The 24887-nt window shown below is 40.2% G+C and overlaps 1 protein-coding gene across 1 annotated transcript in view; it reads left to right on the forward strand.

Annotated features, from left to right (window-relative positions):
* The window catches only part of AACS (acetoacetyl-CoA synthetase), a 66639-nt gene that overhangs the window by 13456 nt on the left and 28296 nt on the right, over nucleotides 1–24887 (forward strand). Inside the window, exons 3-8 of the mRNA XM_075274953.1 lie at nucleotides 430–550; nucleotides 2710–2823; nucleotides 4578–4675; nucleotides 14240–14354; nucleotides 15109–15190; nucleotides 24089–24239. Of these exons, the coding sequence (XP_075131054.1) occupies nucleotides 430–550; nucleotides 2710–2823; nucleotides 4578–4675; nucleotides 14240–14354; nucleotides 15109–15190; nucleotides 24089–24239 (681 nt within the window). The remainder of the gene's footprint in view (nucleotides 1–429; nucleotides 551–2709; nucleotides 2824–4577; nucleotides 4676–14239; nucleotides 14355–15108; nucleotides 15191–24088; nucleotides 24240–24887) is intronic.

Consider the following 24887-nt stretch of genomic DNA (forward strand, 5'->3'; position numbering starts at 1 on the left):
ATAATTCCTCACACAGAAAAATACAACTATATGAGCCCAGTAAGGAAAGCTGCTTGCTGTCTGTGAATAATATATCCTAAGCAATAACACAAGTAGATACAAACATATGTGAACTTTTCTTACACTGTAAGCTGTGAGAGCTTACAGAATGTTATCAATCCAGTATATAGGTAGGAAAAAACTGTTACAGACATATGTGACTGAGGAAAATTGGATACTGAGAGCGCTATGTCTGCATTGTTTACCAGGCACAGGTCTGTACTTTAAGTAGCACTAAAAGTACAAGACTGTGTCTGGTGACCAACGAAAGGTTCTAATTGGAGGGACACAGCCCCGTCAAACAACTATGTATGTTGATGGTAATTTTGATTTTCAGGATTTTTAATTGTGACGTGCTTGTGATTTTATAGAAGTTATATTTCTTTACAGGTAATTGATAGATCCAAAGGCATTGCTGACATTCCAGAGTGGTTTCACGGAAGTCGCCTGAATTACGCAGAAAACCTTCTGAAACACAAAGACAATGAAAAGATTGCTCTGTATGCCACAAGTAAGAGTGTATTGAAGCAATTATATGCTGTTACACTTGTTTCAACACCTAGCAGGAGCTATCTGGTAGATAAACCACTTACAGAAGATCTGCCAGCTCATCTGACATCTGTTTTGCAAAGTGTAGGAACAACATAATGCAGAGATGGTCCAAATTTTTTATTTTATGGGGAATACCATTAAGAATCAAGTGGCGATCTGGAAACCTCAGCAAAATTGTGAGTTAAGATGAAGCCCCACGTGATAACATAGCGTTTTCTGTGGTTAACTGTATCCACACATTGGCAAAAAAAATCTGCTGTGGAAAAGTTGCATTTTCAAAAACACCCATGTTTTTGAAAATCGCAGCATAGGAGTTATACCAGCGGAAACACTGGCGTTTTTCCTATAGGTTTAATAAGGGAAGAAAATCCACAGAGAAAAACTCAGCAAAAACGGAATTGGAAAACTCTGCAAAAAAAAGTGGTGTTTTCGCTGAGTTTTTTTTTCCCCCGCAGCGGTTTTTTTTTTTGGCTGCGTTTCACTACATAGGGCCTTAGCGTTAGTTTTAAATTTGTATATTTGTAATTTTAAATGAATAGGCAAATCTTTACACAAATACATTACAATAGTTGTTGACTAAAGTTTCCAAAAATATGTTTTCACCTAACTGTGGGAACAGATTCTAGATCAAATGAAAAGAGTGACTTCTATCTCTATTTGACTACATTTTTCTTCTTGCCTTTACTTCCAAGAGGTTTTCAGCTGATCAGCTGGGGATCCAACATATGAACCCTACACCATTGGATAGTGATGACCTATCCTGTGAATAAACAAGAAAATATAAACCCGGGATATGTATAAAGCGCTACTGTGTGGCAATAAAAAAAAAAAGCCAAATACATGCAAAAATAAAATCAAATAAATGAGTCTTTATTGATTCCAATTGACAGTAGAAAAGTAGGCTACGCGTTTCGACGCCTAACTGGCGTCTTCCTCAAGCCAAGATGTCCTGAACTGTCAGAGCATGGGAATCTGCTAGCATGTATTTGGCTTCTTTTTTTACTGCCACACAGTAGCGCTCTAGAGATATCCCGGGTTTTTATTTTCTTGCTCATTAACCTCCACCACCTCACTGGTTGGTGTCCGGGCAAGAGCTGCAACTGTTTACCTCCAGCCCCCTCTGGGGTCTTATAAATACGGGTGCCAGGTAATTTTTTCTTTTTGTGTATCTTGTGAATACACATTTTAGGGGTTTTTTCTTTAGAGAAAATGCTGTTGTCGGGGACATCAGTTGGTTGTCTCTGGTCCCATCCCTGATATTATAGTATCATATGCCGGCCATTTAGTTGGTTTGAGAACTGTTCATGCAATACATGTGCAATGAAAAATTGTGCAATTTTCCAATATACTTTCTGTATCAATTCCTCATGGTTTGCTTTACGGCTGTCTAGTTTCTAGTAGATAAAAATCCAACCATGGCCGTGTGATATACAGTCTATGGGCATGTGATATCAAGCCCATGTAATGCTTGTTACAGTCACAGCACAGTAATCAGACAACTGACTAGTAACGAACTGTGCACCTATGTGCTCATCAGATGACCATGGACTGATTTTTATCCACTGGAAATAAGCAGAATGAATGACTGCAGCAGACATGCAGAAAGTATATTGGAAGATTGTTTTAATTTACGTTATACAAACTAATTTATTTACTGAAACTGGACAATTCCTTTAAATTGTATGGGGAGGTGCAATCTCTGTGCTTCACATCATCCTGTGAGCGCTGCAGCCTCTTCAGTACTTCAGTTGTACAGTGTCCGTGCTTGATATCATAGCAATCAAGCCATGTGGCCAATGAATGTGACATCATATGGCCTTAGAAGCAGCAGTCAGGAAGCACAGCCACCACTTCACCCAGTTGACCCACAGGAGTCCCAATATAGAAATCCTGGAACACAACTTCCTAACAAAGAGGAAAGTTGCATTGTCACATGGTGCTGATTTTTGTGCTGTTTCTTACGCTCTGTCTCATGGTGCTAGTTAAGAATCCTAAAAGGTATAATATGTTTGGGTTTATTTTTTTGCAGGTTACTTATTGGATATTCAGGCACTTTCTGCCTGGCACTTGGCATTCCCATAGTGATTATACTGAGCTGTATCTCATTCTTCTTCTCAGGGGAAGGCAAGGAGAATGTGGAAAAAGTGACTTTTCAAGAGTTGAGAAGAGATGTTGCTTTGTTTGCAGCTGCAATGAGGAAGATGGGAGTCGAAACTGGAGATCGTGTTGTTGGTAATTGTCAACTTTTTCTTCAATTGCGGCAGTCAACAGTCCTCACTCCGAAATCTAAAGTGACATGAGAGAGGAAAGCTATTGATCATTATCGATTTGTGACATTCTCACTAAAATCTCTTTCCTGCTAATGATTTTGTTTTTACTTCCAAGTATTTGTGCTGTTTTTGTTTCCATTATCCGTGCAATGATCCAGATACCTTGGGGGTAGATAAGCCGAAACTGTGTAACTTTTAGACAGTGTAAAGTTAGACTAGAAAGCTTAAACTGCATTAGGTATTCCAAATGCTGATTGAAAATCTGGTGTACTTTTTAGGCTGAGGCTCCATGTTGCGGAAATGCAGCCTTTTTTGTTGCAGATTTTGCTGTGGTTTTTTTGAGCCAAAGTCAGAAACTGACTGAGCAGAAGGGAGAAGGATAAGAGCTTCCTATATATTTCCAATTGCTTTCGTAGTCATTCTTGGCATTGGCAAAATCTGCAGCAAAAAAGCCTCAGCCTAAAACCTGCTATTCTGCTACATAAAGTATATGGTGCAAATTCTGATCACAAATTTAGCTGTGCTTTAACTCAGCACTAACTAAATATGACATGCAGCAGTTTGATGGTGTCCAGTACCACAATTGGGATCCCCTTAATATGTTGGCTGATCACAATTGTTATAAAATGATTTCTGCAGCTTTTACCCCTTGTATTGCAGAAGTCAGCATGTGTATGAGATTTGAGCTGTAGATCACAACATTAAGTTTACAGCAGCTAACCCACTGCGATTACTGCTTGTATGTGCCAGTAGCTGACAGAGCTCATTGATCTACACTGGCCATGATCGTATCTCAGCATTTAAGTAGGGATGGCCAGTCCAGCAGCCTTAAGTACTTGACCGCAATGTGGCCATATCTGTAAAAGGAAACATTAAGCACAGACTGAAACCAAGTACTTGTCATCTCCAGGGATCTCATTAGAGATTTACTTCTCTCATGAATAGCCATTTTCCTCCAAAAACTGGTTTACAAAAATAGCCAGATGAGTGTAATAAAATAAGCAGCTGCTCTATGAACATGTGAAGCCTGTTTGTAGACTTATTTGTGCAGATGAGGGTAAGCAAGGATACGTGGTGATTAATAGCTCAGGGACCATATATACAAAGAAGTTAGATTACAGATATCTTACAATACAGCTCTAGTTAAGACAAGGTTGTGTATTTCCATTTAAAAGTAGTTGTTACTTGGCGTAAATGTCGGAATTACTGGATTGGTAGTTTTTTTGCATTCCCAGTTTCCCCACATAACTAATAACAGCTAATCGATAATTATATGCATCATAAAATGGTACCAATAAATACTACAACTCATCCTGTATTAAATAAAAAGACCTACACATTTCCAATATACTTTCTATATCAAGATTTCACAGTTTTCTAGATCTCTGCTTACTATAATTCATTCTACTTACCTTCAGTCGCAGCCCAGTTATTAGTCTGTCTTGTAAGGAGTTGTGTGCTGGTGTGTCCATCACATGACCATAGACTATTTTCTACTCCCTAGAAGAAAATGACAACAAGCAGAGATCTGGAAAACTGTGAGGAATTGATATACTGTAGAACGTATATTGGAAAATTGTGTAATGAAAAATTCTACAAACAGTATAATTTTATCTCTTAATATTTGTCGGAAACTGGACAATCCCTTTAAGTGTTTTTTTTTTTTTTATTGTCTCAAGTGCAAATTATTTTAAATCAAACCATTTTCTTCATTAGGCTACCTTCCAAACTGCATTCAGACAGTGGAAGCTATGCTGGCTGCTGCGAGTATTGGGGCAATTTGGAGTGCCACATCCCCAGATTTTGGAGTAAATGTAAGTTTTATATAAGGCATTTAACTGCAGGTTTTGCAATGCGTGCTTGAAAAAAATAGCATATAATAAATTTCAAGAAGGCTTACCGTCCATTTCATGTCTGTTGTATTAAATACTGATGTAATAACTCAAGGGGCATCTTTCCCTAGACCTCTGCTTTGCGTCATTCCTCTCTTTATTTCTCCTAGAAAAGTATTAATAACTCTAGGTTCATACTAGTGTTTGGGTTTTTGTCCTTTGGGTCCGCTTGGGGACCTGAAAGACAGAAACCCTATCAGCTTAAAAAGCAGTTACACATAAACTATAATGGGGTCCGACTGGTTTGCGCCAAAAACTGCGAAGAGAGAAAAGTCCTCCTTGTAGGACTTTTCTCTCCAACGATTTTAAGCAGAATGTAGAACGGAGTCTCGTATGGAGACTTAAAGGGGTTGTCCCACGTCGCATACTTGCCAGTCTTCGTTTCTGTGAATTCTTCTGTCTTCCGGCTTTGTCTCGTCATTGGTGAGCGGGGTCACATATGCAAAGCCAAGCGGTGAGATGCCGCCGGCCCTGCGTGCGCGCTCATAGACCAGTCTAGCCTTCACAGTGCAAATACAGACCCGATAGGGTGTCGGGTCTGTATTAGCATTGTGAAGGCTAGACTGGTGTATGAGCGTGCACGCAGGGCCGGCGGCATCTCGCCGCTTGGCTTTGCATATGTGACCCCGGAGCGGAATAACAGCATCGCTTCTGCCGCTGCTGGCTTCATGCAGGGCAGAAGCATAGCGATGTTGCTGGCTTCACCTGTGCCGGCGTCTAACTGTCCCCGGCATCCGCCTCTCTATTACAGTGGACGCTGGGGAGTGTTAGATGCCGACACAGATGCCAGCAACATCTCTATGCTTTTGCCCTGCATGAAGCCCGCAGCGGCAGAAGCGATGCTGTTATTCCGCTCCTCCGCCCCCCGCCCTGGAATAGCAGCATCGCTTCTGCCGCTGCTGGCTTCATGCAGGGCAGAAGCATAGAGATGTTGCTGACTTCACTTGTGCCGGCGTCTAACCCTGTATTGGTGGCCCCTTCCCCCAAAGGGTAAACTACCCCCCCCTCCCACCAGGCTCGCTCCCGTGCACTTAGCCCCTCCTCCCTCCCCCCTGAGAGCAACAGATACATCACTTAACTCAGGAGCAGCTAGGTCAGGGCTGTGGCCACAAAAAAGAAAAAAAATGAATAAAGATAGTGGCCAAACAAAGCAGTTTTGCTGAAGCAGTGTATTTAGGAAAAGTCTTACATTCACATTAACAAGCATTATAGATAGGATCCTTGTGACGGGACAACCCCTTTAAACGCTAGTGTGAACCTAGCTTTAGATGAGGGCTGTACTGAGGCTTTTGTTCATAGATCAATTAACAGGTGTAGTCTACAAAATTGTAATTGACCCAATCATGGTTTTCCTTTGGACTGTGTAACTTAGTAGGTAAAGGACAGTGGAGCTTGTCCCTGCACACTGACACTGTCCAATCATTGGGGACAGTGTGATACTGCACACCTTATTGACAGGATGAATGGTGATGTCCAATTTATTTGTACATTTCCAGAAGGAACAACACAATAGTGATTTTTTTTTTTTTTTTTTTTTTTTAAAGAAGACCTTTCATGGATTTGGGCACAGGCAGTTCTATATACCACTGGAAAGCCAACCGTGCACTGAATTCAGAGCACTGTTGGCTTTCCCGATCTGTGCCCCGGGTAAAGCGTTCCTCCCCGCTCACACTGTACAGCACGATAGGTGCTGCTGTGGAGAAGGACATTACTGACTGACTGTCAGGAACACCCTTCTGACTGTAAAGAGCTACAGTACCGGTACCGATAGCTCTTTACCTGGGGCACAGATCAGGAAAGCCAACAGTGCGCTGAATTCAGTACACTCTGCTTTATAGCAGTATATAGAACTGCCTGTGCCCAAACCCATGAAAGGTCCTCTGTAATAAAACTATGCTCAGGTATTTTGATTTCATGGGGAAATATAATTACTTACTCTTTTGATTTATCCTTCAGTGACAGAGATCACCTCTCCTTGGCTTCTTTTGTAATAGTGGTTCTCAACCTGTGGTACACATACTCCAGAGGTACACTGTGCAGGCTCAGGGGGTATGTGCCGTGGCTGAGAACCTTCTGTGGAAGTGGCAGATTTAGTGAATTTTTAGGTTCTGACGCTTTAGTACCACCAAAACTATCTTTAAAATGGTTGTCCAGGCAAAAATGCAGAACCCTTTTAAATATTAAATCAGCTGGAGTCAGTGGGAAAAAAAAGTCTGTCCCCATTGCTCCGGTGTCCTCTCGATTCATCTGCTCTGGTGACATCTTCCGGTGTTGTGCTGAAGCTGCTGATTGGTCTCAGTGGTCATGTGTCGTCTGAGGCCAATCTGCAAAGGGCCTGAATGATATCACGAGTCCTCTTCCTGAGGCCTGCTGAGGTCACTGATTGGCCTCAGTAGTCACGTGGCTGCTGAGGCCAATCAGTGGCTTCAGCAGAATGCTGGAAGAGACCCGGGAGAGAAGACAAACTGGATGGCGCGAGACGACAAAGGAGCAATGTGGATAGGTGAGTATGCATTTTTATTTTTGCCTGGACAACTCCTTTAAATATTGAGGCAAAGTGACCACCAAATAAAGGCTAATGTCAAAAGACATCAGGACAGGGTTATGAGGGAGAATCTCCTCTACAACAGTGGGTAGACCAATTGCTTCTGAGCTATTATTTGGTGATAGAATATCTGAGTAGAAGCTGAAAGACTTGCTCCTGTGTTCCTACCACAGGTGTGCCCATAAGGATATGCTTGGTGTACTTTACTCACCATTATTTATTTTCCCAGATCAGGATAAGCCACATGATAGAGCCTATACTGTCTGTTGGGGTACTTAGTTGGAACTTTTTTTTTTTCACAAGAGGGTATTTTGCTTAAGATTGAGAAACACTGCCTTGAAAGAAATTTAATATAAAGTACCCTAAACTCTGAATACCTTTAGTGTATGTTCACATAACATACATACTGCCGTAACAACCTCATTCATATTATACAATGAAAAATCAACACCTTTTCAACAAATCTGCCACGTGTGAACCTTTCCATGACCTTGTAGGACCCATTTTTAAATGCTGAAACTTGCAAACTGTATGTAAAAGGCACCTCTGGCACATTTTCACTATCTGTATAGTGTAAGCATTGTATTCACTCTCTAAATAGAGGTGTGACTATGTAGTCAGGATGCAGGAATGCAGCCAAAGCCAATATCTTACAATACAAAACAAGTACCTGTATGTTTTTCCTACGTAAGCTCCAGTTGCTGGAGAAAGAAATATACTGTATTTTTTGGACAATAAGATGCACTTTTAGGCTACGGTTTCACGTAGCATCCCACAGCAAAAAGTGCTGCGGAAAAACCATGGCGGCAACGCATCGTGATTTTTTCCCATAGCACTTTTCACAGAAAGTTCGCAGAGGTTTCCTCTGCGGACTTTCTGCTTCAATTATACCTATAGGGAAACCGCCGGTGTGTTTCTGTAAGTATAATTGACCTGCTTCGGTTTCATGTGAGTTGGAGTTTATTCAGATCATCATGCTCTATTTTTTTTTTTTTATTTTTTTTTTTTTACTGATTGGACTGTTGGGACATTTGAGGGTATAGTCACACGGAGAAAAATGGTGAGGAATTTAGTGTGGCATTTCAGCGGAGAATGGGAGGCTTTTTTTTTTTTTTTTTTTTCTTAAGTTTCAGAAATCGCACTCCCCATGCCCTTTTGTCATGTAAAGAATGATATATCTTTTGGGCTATGTTCACATTTAGTTCTTGCCCATGTTAAATGAATACATCTGAAAAACAAGGAAGGAAAAGTATAGTAAATTACACTTTTCCAACACATCAAGTCCAACAAATAAAAGTATACGATCATATCTTTCGACCGTATCTAGCCATACCTTTAATAATATTGATGCAGCCTGACAATTCACAGAAATTAAATCAACTTGTGAGTAATATGCAATAAAAAGAGCTACGTGCCATATTACATAGAAAAAATTAATATAACTAAGCTTCCGTCATCATACTCCATAGTAGTATACAGTCAGGGAAAAATATAAAAATTCCCAGACCTCTTCCCAGCTCTTTTTACATTTTTATTTACTGCGTGCTTAGTGTATAATCCTGGAAAGCTCCCTACACATGTTACCTATATGCCTGTTATATATGTCTAACAGTAGCATCCGTCATTATAGGTTAAAACCCATAGAATTTGTGATGTATGTTTTTGCACTGGATGTAGTCCGCTGCATTATTCTTTACAATTAAAAGTACCATAAAGGATACCCCCAGCCAGAAGAACACTCATGAGACCTTCCTAATTTTAACAGGGTTATATAGTTTAATTGGACAATAATTGCAGTAATGTAATATTAAGAAAAAAAATTGCCTAAAGGCCGAGGTCGCATGCTGCGTTTTACACTCACATCAAAGTGAATGGGATTCTAGAGCATCCCACCCCTACTTTACAGAAAAATATGCGTAGCAGACACACAGCATGTCAATTATACCTACGGAAATGCCGGTGGTTTCACTGTAGATATAATTGAAGCAGTAACCTCTGTGGACTTTATGTAAACGGTGATGTGTTGCCACCACAGTTTTTCACAGCGCTTTTTTGCTGCGAGATGCTATGTGGAGCCTTAGCCTAAAGGGGTAGTCCAACTTCCAAAATGTATAAATACATACACATCAGTGCTAAATACTCACTGTTTCCTTGTGTACCCTTTGCTTGGCTTTATTTTACTTGCTGCTCCTTGTGTTACTATTATTTAAATGCAGTGAATCTGTGGAAAAACTACATTTCCCATGATTCATCTGCCTGTTCTCACTCTCTGTACTTTCTGTACCTTCTACACTTTCCTCTGGAATGAAATCACTCTTCTGGTTTCCCAAAGTTCTGTGTTGTTTCACATACTGCCTATCTGACCAGGTTATAACTCACTCCCATATCTGAGGTCAGTATGAGTGGCCTCAAGCAGAAAGTTGGTCACAGGCTGCTGTGACGTTTCGCTTGCTGGCTGAACTTCTCACAGAGAGGGGTAGTGAGCTTGTAAACGAAACGTCACAAATGTGGTCAATGACCTAAAAATAAAGTAGATAAGCATTGCTAAATTTAAACATGCTATAGCTTAGGAAGTGTTTTATATTGATGCCTCCTGTTGTTTGGTCCATATCTGGATAACTCCTTTAATTTAAACCAATGTTCTGAATGGAAACCAAGATGCATTCACAGCCTTCTGTTTATTCGTCAACACTATTGGCTATAACCAGAATGGGGCCGACTTACTGATAAAAATATAACATCAATTGAGGCATAATTTGCAACAAAAAAAACTGACATGCAAACTTTATCATAATCCTAGTTTTAGAAGCTTTTTGCACCGTCCTTAAAGGGGCACAGCTTAGTGCATGACTAATAATGCTACATATTGTACCAAAAATACTCCAACAAATGTGTGGCTTAAAGTTAGACTAGACAGTCCAAAGATGCGCCAGCTTTATCATCCTGCATTGGCCACTGTGATATACTAGACAGCTTTAAACTAGTGATTGAAATATACACTTTGACGTTTTTGGAGTAAATCTACTCCAACGTTCTTTGCAAATCCCTGTGCAACCAGTTTTTCTCCCTTGCATTTCTCTATTTGACCACCAGAGAGCAGTAGCACCTTACAGTGCTTGGTTCAGTTTTCGTTACTAACATGAGAAGATTTCCTATCTGACAAAATCTATTAGAATGACTTTACTTTTGGAAATGTATACGAAAGTGTTAACCTTATTTCCAGATTTTCATATGTTGTAAATGTTCGCTTGTTCTGCAATTCTCACTTCATTAAAAATCAATCTCTTCCCATAATTCTTCATTGCCGGCCAGTCACTTGTACTCCTCTTGGGGTTATTGCACTAAATCATCTGTAGACCACAATTACACAGTAATGTACCATCATAGGAACGGTTCTGACTCATTTCGGACTGTATAATTTTGTGTTCTCTTGGCGTCATTGCACTTAATTTAACTATTGTCTTTTCAGAGTATTATACTCTGGCTACTTGATTGACATAAAAAGGGCTCTTGAGGAACATTGCAGTTTGTGCCGAGAGCTGGATTGCACAGATTTTGCCACCAAATTATTGGTTTCTGAATACGCATTTCAGGCTGATTACATAAAGAATTGCTTTGCTGAGCATCTTCAGAATATGGAAACTCCGCAGTGTTAAGTGACAGCAAGCTGTCAGATTTTATCAAGTCCATCCAACTTGGAACTTTTTAGCCTTTTATTTCTTTATAGGGGTATTCTAGGAATTGCAGTTTTAACTCGACCTCCAAAAATTACTGGAGTCCTATGTCCCACATATGGATGTTGCTGTTCCATTCATATGGAATACACAGGACCATTATGACCTGTGGGGATCTGACTAGTTGGATAGTCACCAAACAGTTCCTGTATCCCCTGTCTACCAGAATACCCCTTTTAGGCTGAGGCCCCATGTTGCGGAAACGCAGCTTTTTTTTCTTGCAGAATTTCTGGCTTTTTTTTTTTTTTTTTTTGAGCCAAAGCCAGGAATGGATTGAGCAGAAGGTAGTAGTATAAGAGCTTCCTATATATTTCACATTCCTTTTGTAGCCATTCTTGGCTTTGGCTCAAAAAACTGCAGCATAATCTGCAACAAAAAAAGCTGCATTTCCGCAACATGGAACCTTAGCTTTAAAGCTAAGGCCCCATTTAGTGAAACGGAGCGTATAAGTTGCAGCTAAAATGTGTTGCGTTTTGTTGCTGCAGCATTTTTTATTTAGCTTTTGCTCAGTTTTTTTTATTTTAAATCTACAAGGAAAATACCGGTACTCACAATTCCACAACTAAAAGGATATCGACCTCTGCAGAAAAGTTATATAGCACAAACCATAACAGCAACCAATTAATTAATTATTTTTATTATTTATTTATAGACACCGTTAATTCCATGGTGCTTTACATTTGAGAGTTTACGTACAGTAGACAATATATACAAAACCAGTACAATACTAACAGTGACTGACTGGAACAGTGGGGTAGAGAGCTTACAGTCTGAGGGATAGAGACAGAAGGAGAGGGGGAGACTGTACAGATGGCAGTGCGGTGATAGTGTTATTGGAGGTTGTAGGCCTTCCTGAATTGGTCAGTCTTCAGGACCTTCTTGAAGCCTGTGATTGTGGGGGTCAGTCTTAGGGCCCATTCACACTGAGTAAACACACGCTCATTTTGGCAAAAATAAATAAGACGTTTTTTTTTCTTTTTTTTTTTACACGTGTAAAAAAAAAAAGTCATTGAAGTCAATGGGTGTCTTATTTTTACACATGTATTCTTTACACATGTATTTTGCCAAAATGAGCGCGCGTTCACTCCGTGTGAATGGACCCTTTTGTGTCTTGGTAAGCAATTCCAGAGCATGGTGGATGCACGGGAGAAATCTTGGAGACGGTTGTGTGAAGAGCGGAGTAGGAGTTCTTTGGAGGATTGGAGGTTACGTGTGAGCAGGTAGCGGGAGATTAAACTTATGTTTCGGCGTTATCCTTCTGTAGTGATGGGATCCACTGTGGCATGAACAGAGGACTGAAAGATCAGTCTTTATGAATGTCTGAGCCTCCACTGTGTTGAATAATTTCATGGAAACCTTTCCAGCCTCGTGAAATTGAGTGCCCATTTGTTTTTGTTCTTCTGCCATATTATATTTTATTTGCTAAGTATACAAACAATTACTACCCACTAAGCAAGCTAGCCCATGCCCAGACATAATGCCATACCTCCTCTGCTGGAGCAGCACAGATGAAAGGCCATGTGGATATGCTAGAAGTGCCTACTTTGACATGGGTACTGGAGATTGCCCACCCTTTCTCTAGCCTAGATATTCACGGCGACTGATGGTTTGTTCCACACTTCTTTCACTACTTTGTGGTTATTTCTTTCTTTATACCTTCCTCATATTTTAACCTATGCATGCACATGTCTTCTAGTTGAGTGTAACCTAAGCAGCCTCTGTGTTTTATAATGGAAGTAGTTTTATAGGTGCTGCCTGGCAGCGGCTGATGTGTAAATGATGGTTCGTTTCCAGTGTGTGCTGCTGCAGCAGGATGATAAGATGCTATTTGTGGCTGTAGACTAGTGGTGACATAGGCATGAATGATACAGGCACAGAATGTAATAAAGTTTCTGTCTGCAGTGATGTTTTATTGATGGGACTAATGCATCTCTGGGTATATTGGCACAATGCCAGTATATCTCTTATTCTGTCTGTCTGATGTGTACTTTGAGTTTCAAAAGTGTGGGTATTTTATTTTTTTTTTGTAAACTCAGCATAATACTGTTATAGCTGCTGGTTTCTGTGTAATCAATGTGCACAGTGTCTTAAAGGACATCTGCTCCCAAAATATAATCCTTTAAGGTTTGTTCAAACTTGGAAAATTATTGCAGAAAATTTCATACATCTCACGCTAGGTTCACACTAGCTCTGTGATCGGAACAACGGATAGGTGGACTGATAAAACAGAGGTTACACACGGTGCTCTCCATTGGCTATAATGCAGGACTTTTACCTCAGCTGATTGAGGACTCTGCAATGGAGTTTTCAATGAATACTTCAACGTAGCCTGACTGGGATTCTTTCTGCAACATGTACATGCAAGTTCCATTTAGATAAATAGGACAACTGCAGAGATCTGCAACAAATCTGCTACATGCACACCTAAGGCTGCATGCACACGGAGTTACGCCGGACTTGTAAAAATACTCATTCACAGCCATACATGCAGGATGGCTCCCAAACACTTCCCATTCACTTCAATGGGAGCGCTCGTAACGCCGGCAGATGTTCTGCACCAAAATATGTGACAAATATGCATGTAGATTTTATCTGGGGTTTACTGCAGGTTTTGTAGTGTATTTCAATTTACCCATTCAATCTGCAGTGAAATTCTGCACAAAGGGATCCCAAATGATTAAGAGAAAGCGGCCCCCTGACATGCTGTCTGAGTGCAGCAGATTTGCAATGGCACTGCCGTTCCATTCTTCTCTATGGGATTGCCAAAGAGAAGTCTAATACAGTATCTAGCAAATGCTCAGTCCATAGAATTGTATGGAGTGGCACCTGCACAGCTGCTGCCCCATTGAGATGGGGGACACAAAGGACCCCTGTTCTCATACTCAGACACTTGTCTCCTAACCTCTGTTTCCATTCACTAACAGTAAGTGGATGCAAAAATGCGCGAAATTAGTATACAAGGTTTTATTAGCAGTTGTGGAACTTTTCATTGTACAGTATTAAGATTTTAATACTAACATTAGAATATGGTGAATAGTGACATAGGAAATTATTAACTGGTGTGATATAGATAACTTGTATTCTGTGATGAGGATGAGTATGGTAAAAGCTTCCAGTACCTTCACCTTTAATGCATTCACAAGTATTTCCAGGTATTGTCTTTTCTTTACCCCTCTAACTTACAGGCTTCTGTTTGTCTTTCTTTAGGGAGTACTGGACAGATTCTCACAGATCCAGCCCAAGTTAATATTCTCAGTGGAGGCCGTAGTTTATAATGGGAAGGCGCATTCTCATCTGGAGAAATTGCAGAGTGTAGTAAAAGGTACTGTATTGGTTGCCAAAAAAAGATAAAATGGCAAAGAAAATGTGCAGTGGCTGCCTCGATGTTCATGCACCATCAGTTTAGAAAAATGATGATTGTCCCCACACCTTTATAGCACTACAACAATTGGACTGTTAAATGTATTTATTGTCCTAGTTACAAATTATTATTACATGGGCCATTACAAACTATTCATAATTATAGATTTTCAGTTATTAGGAACTCGTTATGAAGTATTTCTACTCTTATATTAATTATTTTAAACTCTAGTATACAATTAGCAATATTGTATAGTTAGACACAAAGCTTGTTTTACTTTTATGCAAAGGTGTGTGTATATATATATATATATATATATATATATATATATATATATATATATATATATTATATAAAAAATGTTTTTTGTTTTTTTTTTTGTGAATCAGAGGATCTTTACTGAGCCCATCTTCACCATTGCTGTCACTCTGGCTATGGAATAATAGGAGTCAGTATGTTGGCTTATCGACTCCATAACCCTAGTTAAGAGCAGAATGTGAGTGTTGTAGAAACAGCATGTCACAATTTCTTTTGTTACAGTTTTGTGTTTGCCACTTTTTGATGCCAGAAGACTGAGACAGATCATTTGATAAATAGCCCCATGTATGTGTTTAGCAATTTAGTATACCGTATATTATAATACGTGCTGTATATTTTCTCTGCACACTCTTTCCACTCCAAAAACTTAAGTCCTTTCTGCTTCTGCCTTTCTCAGGATTACCAGATTTGAAGAAAGTTGTTGTGATTCCTTATGTTCACCAAAAAGATAAAATCGACATCTCCAAGATTCCCAACAGGTTTGTGGGGTTGAGACCTATGATCCGTAATACTGTGTTATGTATGTATGCATGTATATTTTGCAAAGTGTTGGACGTTGATACTGTTCATAGTGTTTAAGTTGAAGTTTTTATTTTATTTAAATATGCGCGGTCCTCCTATGCATAATTTTCCTTTGGAAACTGTTGACAATTTTGTCATGTATGTGGCCAGCTCAAATGAGTTGTCCTCTTCAGGAAATTCCTTTAGAAATTTTGTGAAATTATGATTTCAATATACTTACTAATAAGTCTCTAGAAGATGATCTCCCCCCCCCCCCCCCCCACACACACACACTCTTTTACCTTGTGAAGCCATGCCCCCTTGTGATAGCGGTATCTAACAATACATATTTTATTCCCATCTGTATTATGGCTGCAGATGGAGGACTATATGACTATAGATGTCTTTCTGCATCCTTCATTGTAACACATTACATCTAGGACTAGCAGCACAAAATGCAGGGTGACTTCTCTGATCACATGTACCTCCATCTGTGGACATATCAGGAGTGGGAGTGTGATCGGAAGATACCGCTATTATAAGGAAGCATGGCTTCACAAGGAGAAAAATATGTATTTGTCCTAGCTTACCCCTTTGAGACTGGGGATGGATAACTTTTATAACCCAACTGATCCCTCAGCGATATACACCAGGAAAATGTGCCCATGTATATCTACAACATATACATACAGGTATACTGTGGTTTCAACCATACATAAAAGGTAACCTTTCTCCTAAACTTAAAGGGGACAAGGATCACCAAATTAGCATATTGTCACCATATAAATAAATCCTAAAAAATGCAAAACTTACAACCTATGTTTATATAGTGACACAATATGCTAATTTGGTGACCCTTGACCCCTGTATGTTTAGGGAAAGGGTATTTAAAGCAGTATTCGTGGAGTCTCCTGTATGTTATTTATCCGATGAAGGGGTTTGTAGTTAAATCGAAATGCGCTATCATAGACCTTTTGAGTAAACTAGCTGCTGTATTGGGCTTTCCCTGTTGCCTAGTTTACCTTTTAATTTCTAATGTGGGAGAGTCACACAGCCTGGTGTTTTTGTTTGAGCCTTGGCGCTCACTTGACGTCCACCATGTCCTTTTGGGACTGAGATGCAGCATGACCAACATAATTTCACTTCCTGAGAAGAAAAAAAGTGGTCTTGTTTTCTAATTCTGGACAACCCCTTTTATTCATTGTAGACAGAAAAACTGTCTTTCCATATACCCTATAGTTAAAATACCCGACATAGTCCAGATCTGTTTTTGCTGTTTGTGAATCAATACTCACAACCACACACACAATCTCACTATTTCAGTAGTCTGTCTACAGTCTCTTGGTCTCACTTCCTGTATTTCTCCCCCAACCCCTCCCTCGTGCTGAACGGGACACTGAAGTATCACAATACTTACCGTATTTTTCGGACTATAAGACGCACTGGACTATAAGACGCACCTAGGTTTTAGAGGAGGAAAATAGGGAAAAAAAATTTTGAAGCAAAAACTGGTAAAATATTTAATATATGGGAGTTGTAGTTTTGCAACAGCTGCAAGGCCACATTGACAGGTGACCCTGCAGCTGTACGGGGATGCATAGAGCGTTTTTTTTTGCGGGGCCAGCTGTACTTTTTAGTTATACCATTTTGGGGGATATCTATTGCTTAGATCACCTTGTATTGAAAAAAAAAAACAGGAGGTGATTTAGAACTTTTATTTATTTCATATTTTTAAAGCTTTTTTTTTTTTTTTTTTTTTTTTTTTAACTATTTTATTCCCCCCCGGGGGCTTGAACCTGCGGTCACTTGATCGCAAGTCCCATAGACGGCAATACAACTGTATTGCCGTCTATGGGACATTCTGTCTATTAGTATTACGGCTGGTCATAGAGACCAGCCGCAATACTAATATATAGCAGTGACAGGCCGGGGAGCCTCATTAGGTTCCCGGCTGTCACCCGGACAGGTCGGCTCCTGCGATATCGCCGCGCAGGAGCCGGCCTGCAACTTTACAGGTACGGGGCCGGTGGGGACCGGCCCCGGGGGAGAAGGGGCCACGGATACTGACCCGGCATCCGCTGTACTAGAGAGGCGGATGCCGGGGAGGGATAGACGCCGGGGCCTGAGACATCGCTACGATCCTCTGACCTTCATGAAGCCAGCAGCGGGGGGACGGAGGAGCCCCTGCCGCTGCCTGGCTTCATGCAGGGCAGAGGAGCGCAGCGATGTCTCAGGCCCCAGCACCTGTAATGGCGTCTATCACTTGCCGGCTTCCGCCTCTCTATTACAGCGGATGCCAGGCGCCACCTTCAGACTATAAGACGCACCCTTCTTTTCCCCAAAAATTTTGGGGAAAAAAAGTGCGTCTTATAGTCCGAAAAATACGGTATACAGATCAGATAATATGCACATGCTTGTAAAATCAGTGTTATCTGTGTGTTTACATAGAGAGATAACAGACTTGGCTTTATGAGCAAACTGCAATTATCTGAACTGATCGTCCTGCTGGCAGAGCAGTGAGTGATGTCACTTGTCCTATCTCACAATTCCGTGGTTATGGTAACTCTGTGTACACAATGAGGAATAAGTTGACATAGCAGGCAAACAAAGCAGCATTTTTAAAGCAATATATTTAGGAAAAGTCTTCAATTTACATAAGCTACCATAGGATCCTTGAGATGGGGCAACCCCTTTAAGTGTGCTTTTTACTGAAGCAAGTCTTGCTTATGTATTAGTTAGGGGGTGAACATGCACTTTTATTTTTTGTTCTGTTTTATATGGGCAGTGTGAAGCTAGGTTAAGAATAGTTGTGTGTAGACTTACAAATTTGAGCATTGCCAGTAGACTGCCAATGTATTGGGGTATTTGTACAACATATGACCAGTGAAGAAGCTTGACGTATACTATACTATAGTTGAGTAGCTTTGCTTGCTTCCAAAAATGAAGCAGGAGGCGTCCCTGCAGATACTGACAACTGTTGCACAAAACTATATATTCCACTTCAGAAGACCTGTTTTTGTGTTATGGTATTGAAAGTGTTTACCTGTAACTCCAGGGATGGACTGAGGTTATAAATTTTAGTTCCCAGTTTTCCTCCTCATCTTTATTGTAACCTACTATTGGAATGACAGGTATTAGCAAACTGCCCCCATAAAAAGCTGTGTATGGTTATTTTATTCTCTTTTCCCTGGCTCGATATAACTTAGCTAGGAGGGAAATAGAGCAGAAGAGTAGTATCAGATGCCCACGTTTGTCTTCTCTTGTTAAAGTATAAAAGGCGTATCTATATAAAGTGACATTCTGGTTCTGCGGTGACTACAAGGAGACGGGGTTCTTCCTGCCATCACGTTAAGTATTCATTAACACATCTGCAGCATCTTTCATTTGCTGACTCTCAGCTTTCTAAATACATTTTCGTGTTATTATTTTGGTGAGGCTGCCGCATGTTGTGTACATCAATGAAGACATGACAGAGTCAGCTGTTTTCATGTTCTAGGCAAACAAACAGTGACAGATGGATACGCCTGTAAGAAGCAATCTGATTATGTGTAATGGTAAAGGTGTCATAAAGTTGGGCCTCCCATCACTATAACCTATTACCTTATTTGCTTCACCCTTGTGGCCTTATTATCTAAGGAAGAGTTGCATACCAGAGATAATGTCCTTATTGTTGGAGTGTCCTCTATTAGCCTGATCTAGCCTAAACCTACCAACGAGGCTAGACAAAACGGCCCATCGCCTTGTAGTGTCCAGCATTCTACTGTATGATTTTTATGTTCTGTTAGTAAAAGATTGTCAGACAAGGTCTGGTGAGTGTCGCTTCCTTCTTTAGAAACATTATATGCAGCGGTAAAGTTATTCAGTTGAGTACCCAAATTAATACTCTGGACCCCACTGTTTAGCTGTGAGGCTGTTGAAAATTTTTACATGCCACGAGCCATGTTACTCTTGGTATAAACTGAACTGCAGCAGTATCCCATTGAAATCTATGGGGGAGTGCTGCAGTATCCACACCCTCCTGCTAAAGGTTGCACAGTGAGTGAGCAGCAAGTGGTATGTAAACATAACCTAGAGCTATGCTGTTGTGGTTCAGCTGAACTGTGGAGGTCCTGGATGTTGAACCCCCACTGATCTAAAATTGATGGCCTATCCTTAGTAAAAACAGGATAACCCTTTTTAATACCCTTATAAAGTAGTAACCTACATAAACGGCATCTGCAGAATGTTCTAATCTGTATGGGGGCTAGTAGAGTCTTGTTTGGGGGGAAAAAGCTTGGACACATTCACTTTTCCTGCTAAACAATCCTCTTGAGAATTTGCACCAGAAGTTTCTCTTATCTTCCTGGTTCCAATGAATAGATTATGGACAAAAGTAGCGACATAATCCTTGTCTTGCAAATGTGGATCTAGTAAAAATAATTGATGTAAAAATTAAGATCTAGATGCATTCACAGTGGCTATCCATGTCCATTATGGCCAAGTCTGCCAGAATAAGATATGCAGCTCACCATGCTGGCTGATAGGGTGGGCTCAGAGACAGGGTCCCCTTGCTATGATATTCGGATGCTCTGATAGATCACAAAATTGACCACTATTAAACTGAATGTTCCCTCCATTTTTGGGGTACTTCTTATGATATTCATTGGTTGATTTTCATCCTTAACAATCGACAGTGATTCATTTTTCCTTCTTTCCCATGGGCAGAATATATCCAGCTAAATTTCACAGATATATTCTTACTTAACCTTCTATTTGGCATGAGATACAGAGATCAGATGACTAGCTTTAAAACAAGTAAAGATCATTCATTTGTATTGTGTATGGGTATAATTTACTCTTATACAGTAGTTTCTGTCTCACATTATCTGATAGTGTTCAGCGTGTGAAATCTCCAGGAGAAAACTCACTACAAGAGAAAGCATAGTCTGTCAGATCTTTATAAATGATATTCTGCCTTGCACAGTGTCACGTGTCAGTGCACATGTTCCTGATGCTACTTTGCATATTTCATCTAGTTGGAAGTTTGTTTTTTTTTTTGTTTTCTTTTTGTCAAATCTTTATTTAACGTATAAGTGGCAGGTACAGAAACAAGAAAAAACAGCTTATGATAAAAAAACAAGAAATAACACGCCACCGAGCCAAAATGCGTCAATGTGAAATACGTAATTTTCAGTTTTAAAAGGAGGGAAAAGGGGAGGCGAGAGAGGGACAGGACCGGGTAAGTGGATCAGGTCAACGTAAGTAACTCAAGGTGGAGGTGATGGAGGTTGATAATGAGAGGCCGCGGCCATGCCTCCCAGCCCCAAACAGGTAGGAATAACATACGTAGTACACAATAGAAGAGCAGTGTATAGGAGTACATAGTATTAACAGCTCAGAGTAGTGGCATCAGGCCCTAGAACTGCGGCCCCTGGGGAGGTGCAAAGAGAATGAAAAAATAGAGAACACACTGGTTCAACATAAGGAAACACAGCACAGATTCAACATGGGGTCAAAATAAATAAAATTAAATATCTGTACTAGTCGAAAATATTGGTGTAAAGTTGTATATATAACATACATACACCTGCCCATATGTGCAGATTAATCCTAGGAAGCTAGAGTCCCGAACATGTTCTGTGTGCTCCACCCCTGGTCACCGAGCAGTTAACAGAGTCCTCTGGAGCTGCTAAATTATGGTAATACATTGACATTTTTCATGTAAATTTCTGGGACAGGCATTCACTTGAATGTCTGGAAGAGCAGATTTATCTTCTCATAATGAGTGAAAATTGAAATTCATATTATAGCGAGCAACCTCCCTCCTTTCTTCTGTAGTATTTTATTTATTTCCTTTTTGATTATTTTTCCTCTAAATGTAATTTTTCATAGCGTTTCTGGCACTTACTATTCTAACTCTTCCAGACTAGATAGGAAACTGCGCAATTCCTCAGGGTAGTGATGGACATATGACAGAGGGCAATAACGTCACCCTTATCGGTACACTGGATATTAGGCAATCTGTACAGCGTCATACCCCAGCGTATTGTGGCGGCATGTCCCACCTGATTACCACCTTTTCGGTTGCCCTCTTCCTATCTATCGTAATACCTCAAAACCTGTTTGATGCGGTCTTTCTTTGTATTCACAATCTGTCCCCATTTTCCTTGCTATTGTGCTCTGCCATCTGCCAAATGAAATGCATTTCATAAATCTGCCAACCTATTGCGTGGTCTGAACTTGTGCCTGACCTTTCTTTCTTGCACTTTTATCTCTGAAATTGTCTTTCCTAATGCACTTTGTTGAAATAATTAAATGTTTAATTTATATCAGAATCGCATTTGTGGTTGAAACAATGCCTATCAAAGCGGCACGTCGTACAATATCATGAATTTATTAACTGTAATGTTAGCGCTACATAAAATCTCCTGCATCTCCCATTTTACATGCTTTGTGATGGCAGCTGCCAAGTGGGAAAGTTTCTCACATAAAAGAATGTCTCTGCTGAGTGTCAGGCATTTGTATAGACAGTAATAATGAAGCCGTGGAGTTATCATATTGCCACAGAGGGAGAGCGCACTCATGCATCATTTTCATAATTCATCTTGCTTGTAGGTGATGTATTTGTGATGCTTTGCTTTGTACATGGCACTTGGGCCATGTATTTTGTTGAGCAATGTTAGGTGTCTATTCTGTTGCGATAGAAGTTGCAGCACCAAATTATTTTCCTAGCGCTAAAGTATTAACTCTTTGCTTCATTCACTGTAAGACTGGATTTGCACGTATATAATACACCCATATTGTGCTTTGGTCAAATTTCCCGCAAGCTTCAGGCTTTGATATATATATATCTCCTAATATTATAGATATGAAGGTTTGTGTGTTTGGATGTTTGTGTTTGCTCTTCAATCACTCAAAAACGGCTGAAAGGATTTGCCTGAAATTTGCCACATACATAGATAGGAACCCCGATTAAAACATACTTTTTATCCCGGTAAATGACGTCCCTACACGACTGCTATGAAGGAATTTAGGTTCACACAACCCTAAAGGACCTGTGATGATGTCATCACAGGTCCTTGAGCCATTCTCTGATAGAATCAGGCTATGCGGTGGGCGGAGCTACAAACTAATTTGTGGGCAGAGCTATATTGCATGAAGCTGGACAGTGTGAAAGCTGAAGAAAATGGAGTCTCAGGGAAGATCAGGAGGCTACAGAACATGCAGGCTGTGTCTGGACAAGAGGAGTATATCGGTTGTAGAGTTTCAGTGAGTACGACTGGGAATGTGTTGTTCTGCCTCTGATGGGGGAGGGGGGAGAACTGTGGCACATTTCAGCAACATCCGTTCAGCCATTTGTAACACAGAAGCTGCTCAGACACTCTCACACAAGACAACCCCTGTAATCCAAATTGCCAGATGTAGCGGAGCTCAGACAGCGCGATAGCACAGCTTGCTCTGCTCTCCATAAGGATGTACATACAGCTGCATCTGCTGCCCATATGCACAAACATAGCAGAGCCGAGACGCATCACAGGTGGATTAGGCTGGTTGTGTGTGTGTGTGTGTGTATATGTATGTGTATGTATATGTATGTGTGTGTGTGTGTGTATATATATATATATATATATATATATATATATATATATATATATATATAATTATATATTTTATTTTCTCTGAATGTGAGCAGTGATATGGATACTTTACAGCTGCTCCAACTAGCATCTACATTTTAATAATTTGGGTTTATTCGACTTATGGTGGGGACAGGATTTGTAGTAATATATCCATATAATATGGATCTTATTATAGGTGTGTGAATCCAGCCTAAGTATGAACATTTACTTCTGACTTTATTTAAAGCATCTGTCCTCATATAGTCTTTATATACATCTTGTCACACGTTGTGTATATACATTGCATTACTGTGGTCTTGAATATATTCCAGGGGGTTCCTTCAGAAATTTACCAGGTACCACTGGAAATGGTCAGCAAGCTCATTGCCAAATGTAGCTTAGCTAAGCTTCTATGATACAGGAGGTTGTCCTATATTAGATTGCTTTGTACAGACTACACTTCTTAAAGTGCAAATTCCCACAAGTTCAGTACTGACCTTGAGACAGTAAGGTATTATGGAATATTGTAGCTCTGATGCTGCAAAAGTGAAAATTCATCCCATAAACAATAAAGAATGTAAGTCTGATCAGGGAGTACAACCGTTTATTTCCAAATATCCTCAACTATTTAAAGGGAGTCTACTACCTCCCCCAAGCAGATTTACGTGTCACCACTGTGTTATATACCGCATTACACTGAAAACAACCTACCGGTATTATGGTAGCATATCCCCTCTGCAGACCCTCCATAAAGAAGCGGTGAAACTAGGCAAAGTGCACTTCACTGCTCTGGACATGCCGTGTATTTGTGCTGGAGCCTCTTCGACTATTTGACTTGGACATCACTCATAGGACTACATGAGACTACAATGTACAACATTTTACAAAATGCATTTAGATGGTGGTTTAGAAAAAAAAGTGCTGACAGGTGGTTCCCTTCATGTGTTTTATGGGAATTCAGCTTCCATGCAACAAAATAGGCAACATTGACAGTGTATTGGTAAAAAAAAATTCCTCATGAAGAGATACAGTTGGACTCAGAGAATATGAAGACTTACTCCTGATATATTAGCGGCTGTTTGTTCTTATGCATACCAATATTACCCAGATATTTTGACCAATGGGATAAAAACATTTGATCAATTCTTCCTAAATGCACTGAAGACAGATTTAGTGTCTTTTATCTATTAAAAATGATATCTCTTGTAACTGACTTCTGTTTGCCCAGATTGCTTCACGGATTAATGTAATGGTATAATGTTCTTATGTTTTTATTAGTGTATTCCTGGATGACTTTTTGGCAACCGGAAAAGTTGGAGACCAATCTCCTCAGCTGGAGTACGAGCAGCTGCCTTTCAACCATCCGCTTTATATCATGTATTCATCTGGCACAACAGGTGCCCCCAAGTGTATGGTGCATTCAGCTGGAGTAAGTAAAGTTCCTATTTAATATTTTGCATCTATTATATGTAATTGTTTGGGAATTAATTTCCATCAGCTGACACTGACCGTATTGTTATTAAAGATGCTATTACAATTAACCAGACTTGTTAGGGAAACCAATACCCAGCAAGATGCTAAGTGTAACAAGGGACAGCTCAGCTGTAGGGGCACTTGATGCCATTAAGGAGGTTGTGCCAAGACTTAGAAGGGGCACCTCTCCTGAAGTGTCTGTTTTAGTAAATAATTGGACATTTTTCGACTGTACAGGATGCATCCGACTAGGGAGAATAACAGGGAAATAGTGCAACTCAGAATTGTAAGAAAAGGTGCTCTGAATTGTTGTATTTTGTGAAATAGTGATTTACTAAACAGACATCTAAGGAAAGCTGACAGCTCCTCTTTAAGGGTGCAGTCTCTCTAGCGTTCGGTGACTCTGTCCCCCGTTCTGCAAGCAGGACTAAGGGGGCTGAGGGTTTCTGCTTTTTTAAGTGGATTGGGTTTCTGTTTTTGGGTCCCCAAACGTTACCCAAAGAAAGGAGTCCTGAATGATAGTGGGAACCTATTGTAAACTTCTTACCAATCCATTACTTGTTGGATATCTGCTGATCTGTTTTACGCCTCTTTATACTGGGCC

Source organism: Leptodactylus fuscus, chromosome 1, assembly GCF_031893055.1.
Source record: "Leptodactylus fuscus isolate aLepFus1 chromosome 1, aLepFus1.hap2, whole genome shotgun sequence".
Lineage (NCBI taxonomy): Eukaryota > Metazoa > Chordata > Amphibia > Anura > Leptodactylidae > Leptodactylus > Leptodactylus fuscus.